This window comes from Loa loa, assembly GCF_000183805.2.
Source record: "Loa loa unplaced genomic scaffold supercont3.313, whole genome shotgun sequence".
NCBI lineage: Eukaryota > Metazoa > Nematoda > Chromadorea > Rhabditida > Onchocercidae > Loa > Loa loa.
Window position 1 is genome coordinate 27,747 of NW_018108493.1, and position 2,899 is coordinate 30,645.

Genomic DNA, 2,899 nt, shown 5'->3' on the forward strand with positions numbered 1-2,899 from the left:
TAATTAACATTGTGCCAAAAGCGCACCTTATATTAATTAATATTATGCCAAAAGCGCACCTTATGCACTTATCACTACTATGATATCATGCCATAAGCGCTTCTTGTACAATTATCACTGTAGTTATTTGTTTTGAAGCAATTAAAAAGACATTCAATGGTTAAATATTTTGCTTAAATTTTAAAAAATTTGTTTTTCTTATTAAATTCATTTGATTTTTCTGTTAAATTCACTTGATCTTTTTTTTTAATTTTGCAAATAAATTTTTTATTTTTACTAAATTTCAGAAAGTTTCGATTTATTTCATCCAAAAAAAAAAAGAATTTTTATCAAAAAGAAATTTCAATTTATTCAATTCTTTTTATTTTTATCTTCGGAAAATTTCAAATTTATTTTATATAACTTTTGCTTCTTTTCCATTCATTAACCATTCATACATTGAACGCATTTTAAAATAAAATTCACGTCATACAACGTCATACAGAAAAAAAAAAAAGTATATCAAAATTACATTTGTTATTAAGGATACTAATGAATATATAATTTCAGAATTTAATTGGCACGTGTACTTTCTATTTATTCTACACGTATATGTAAATTAAGCTTACAGATACGATAATATATCAATTCCAATTAATTAATTAACTTTACACTACAGTAATGAGTTTTGATTCAACTTCATCATTGGGTTCTATCAATACGATAAATGTTTATCCACATCGTTCATCAACCATTCTTTCAAATGCAAGTTCAACGGATGAGTCACATTTTCAAACTGTTTCTGTTTATTTATATTCATTTAATCCGGTTTCTTATGAACATCGAATTAGCTTTGATTTTCATAAATGGGCAACAACCGAAGAACTTATTGAAAAAGTTTTACAACAAAAAACGGTAAATTTTCCGGAATATTAATAATATGGAAATGATTCAGAATTCATTCATTATAATTAGAACTTAATAAATGGATAACTTTTTTAAATGATATATGATAAAATTATATAAAATTATTTTCAGCTTAACTTTTTCAATTAGCATATAAAAGTTTTAGCGAGTAACGAGTAATCGGATTACTTATCATTTTATTGATCCTTTTATAAATTGATAATACTTATAGATATTATTACTGCTTCAAATATATTACAGAATTGTCACATCAATGTGCTGATGATTATGAACTATACGAAATTATGGGTACATTGGATGGACAAACATTTAAAGAGCGAAAACTTGACCGAGGCGAATATCCGGTAGCTGTACAAATGCTTTGGACACGACCGTTGCATGGTGAAAGTAATGAAGCTACACCAAAGAATCGTTTAGTATTGAGGTAAAAAAAAAAAATTGCCCCTGAACTAGTGGTCAATCAAATAAAAACAAAGAATAGCCTAATTTTGGCTACAGCAAAGAATAGCCTGATTTTGGCTACAACAAAGGATGGCCTGATTTTGGCTACAACAAAGGATGGCCTGATTTTGGCTACAGCAAAGAATAGCCTGATTTTAGCTACAACAAAGAATGGCCTGATTTTGGTTACAGCAAAGAATAGCCTGATTTTGGCTATCTAGTTGTATTATCAGATAACTTACATGCTTGATCACATATCATTCTCATTAATTCTATTCTCTTTTAAAAGATTGCAGCTATACAACAAAAAGTTCTACTGCTACTTGTCTCATTTTTTTCTATTTTTTTTTTTTTTTTTTTTTTTTGGGCCAAGTGCTTTAATATTTATTAGCCAATAGGAGTCATATATCATCATATATCATTGATAATTAGTGGCATTGTAGATTAGAACTTGGAAGTAAATTAGCTTCCGTACAGTAGGAACACTTGACTTAAGCTAGACAAAAAAAAAACTTTATCAATTTTAAAAATATTAATCTTTGGTTTAAGATTACAATAAGGAACGAAAGAAAAAAAATCTCTAACCAATCATTCTATTTAACTTTAGCTAAATTGAAATTTTTGGAAATTAATTCTTTTCTTTTTCTTTTTTAAGATAAAAAAATAAATTTTACAAAATTAACATTTATCTCATTTAAGCTTATTTGAATTGATTTAAATTAAATTCATTTTCATTAATAATTTATTGATTTAAGCTAACAATATTACGAGATATTCTTTGGTATTTCTCGAATGCATGCTTATTTTAGGCATAAAGATTCATCGTTGCTATCTGATGGTGTACATTTTGGTTCCACAAAAACATCCAGTACTATTGATTCATTCTTAGCTAAATTCTTAACACAACCTCAGGTATGACAAAAAAAAAAAGCTTTCACATATAATACCGTAATTGAGATAAATTATTCTAAAAGATATATGATTAATAAGATGGAATGAAACTTTTTGTCATAAATTTAAGAATTTTTTTTCCTTTTTTTTTTTTTTTTTAGGTATCGTGAATATCCCGATTTATGTATGCTACCAGAGCTTACAGAACAAACATTACTTGATAATTTAAAGGATCGTTTTGCTAGTGGACATATATATACCTATATTGGTATAATTTTTGTTACAATTTTTTTTTTGCATTTTTAAAAATATGATAAAAAAAAAATTTCGATTACTAAAATAACTTAGACATACATTTATGCAAATATCATGAATTAGGTTCTAAAAAATTAATTCAACTTTTTGTATATTTACATATATATATATGTATTAGCAAAATTCACTTTACAGTACTCTCAAATTTCTTTTCATCTTTTTAATTTTTTCTTTTTTGTTATCATTACTTTAACATAAGTAAAAAATTAGCGCCATAATTTTTAATTTAAAAATTAATTTCTTATATGTTTAATAAATCAACAAATTTCTAATTAATTAATTCTTAATAAATTATAGCAAAATTCACTTCACAGTGCTCTCAAATTTCTTTTCATCTTTTTAGTTT

The 2,899-nt window shown here is 25.3% G+C and overlaps 2 protein-coding genes across 2 annotated transcripts in view; both read left to right on the forward strand.

The window, feature by feature from the left end:
* Positions 1 to 660: 660 nt before the first annotated feature.
* LOAG_18437 (hypothetical protein) lies at positions 661 to 915 on the forward strand (the record flags this gene model as incomplete). Its single annotated transcript, XM_003149704.2, has 1 exon — positions 661 to 915. One exon carries the CDS (start codon positions 661 to 663, stop codon positions 913 to 915), a length of 255 nt encoding a protein of 84 aa, XP_003149752.2.
* A 275-nt stretch (positions 916 to 1,190) lies between these two features.
* The window catches only part of LOAG_18438 (myosin VA), a gene marked incomplete at both ends in the record, with an annotated part of 10,890 nt that continues 9,181 nt past the window's right edge, over positions 1,191 to 2,899 (forward strand). Inside the window, 2 exons of the mRNA XM_020451097.1 lie at positions 1,191 to 1,330; positions 2,400 to 2,506. Of these exons, the coding sequence (XP_020305146.1) occupies positions 1,191 to 1,330; positions 2,400 to 2,506 (247 nt within the window). The remainder of the gene's footprint in view (positions 1,331 to 2,399; positions 2,507 to 2,899) is intronic.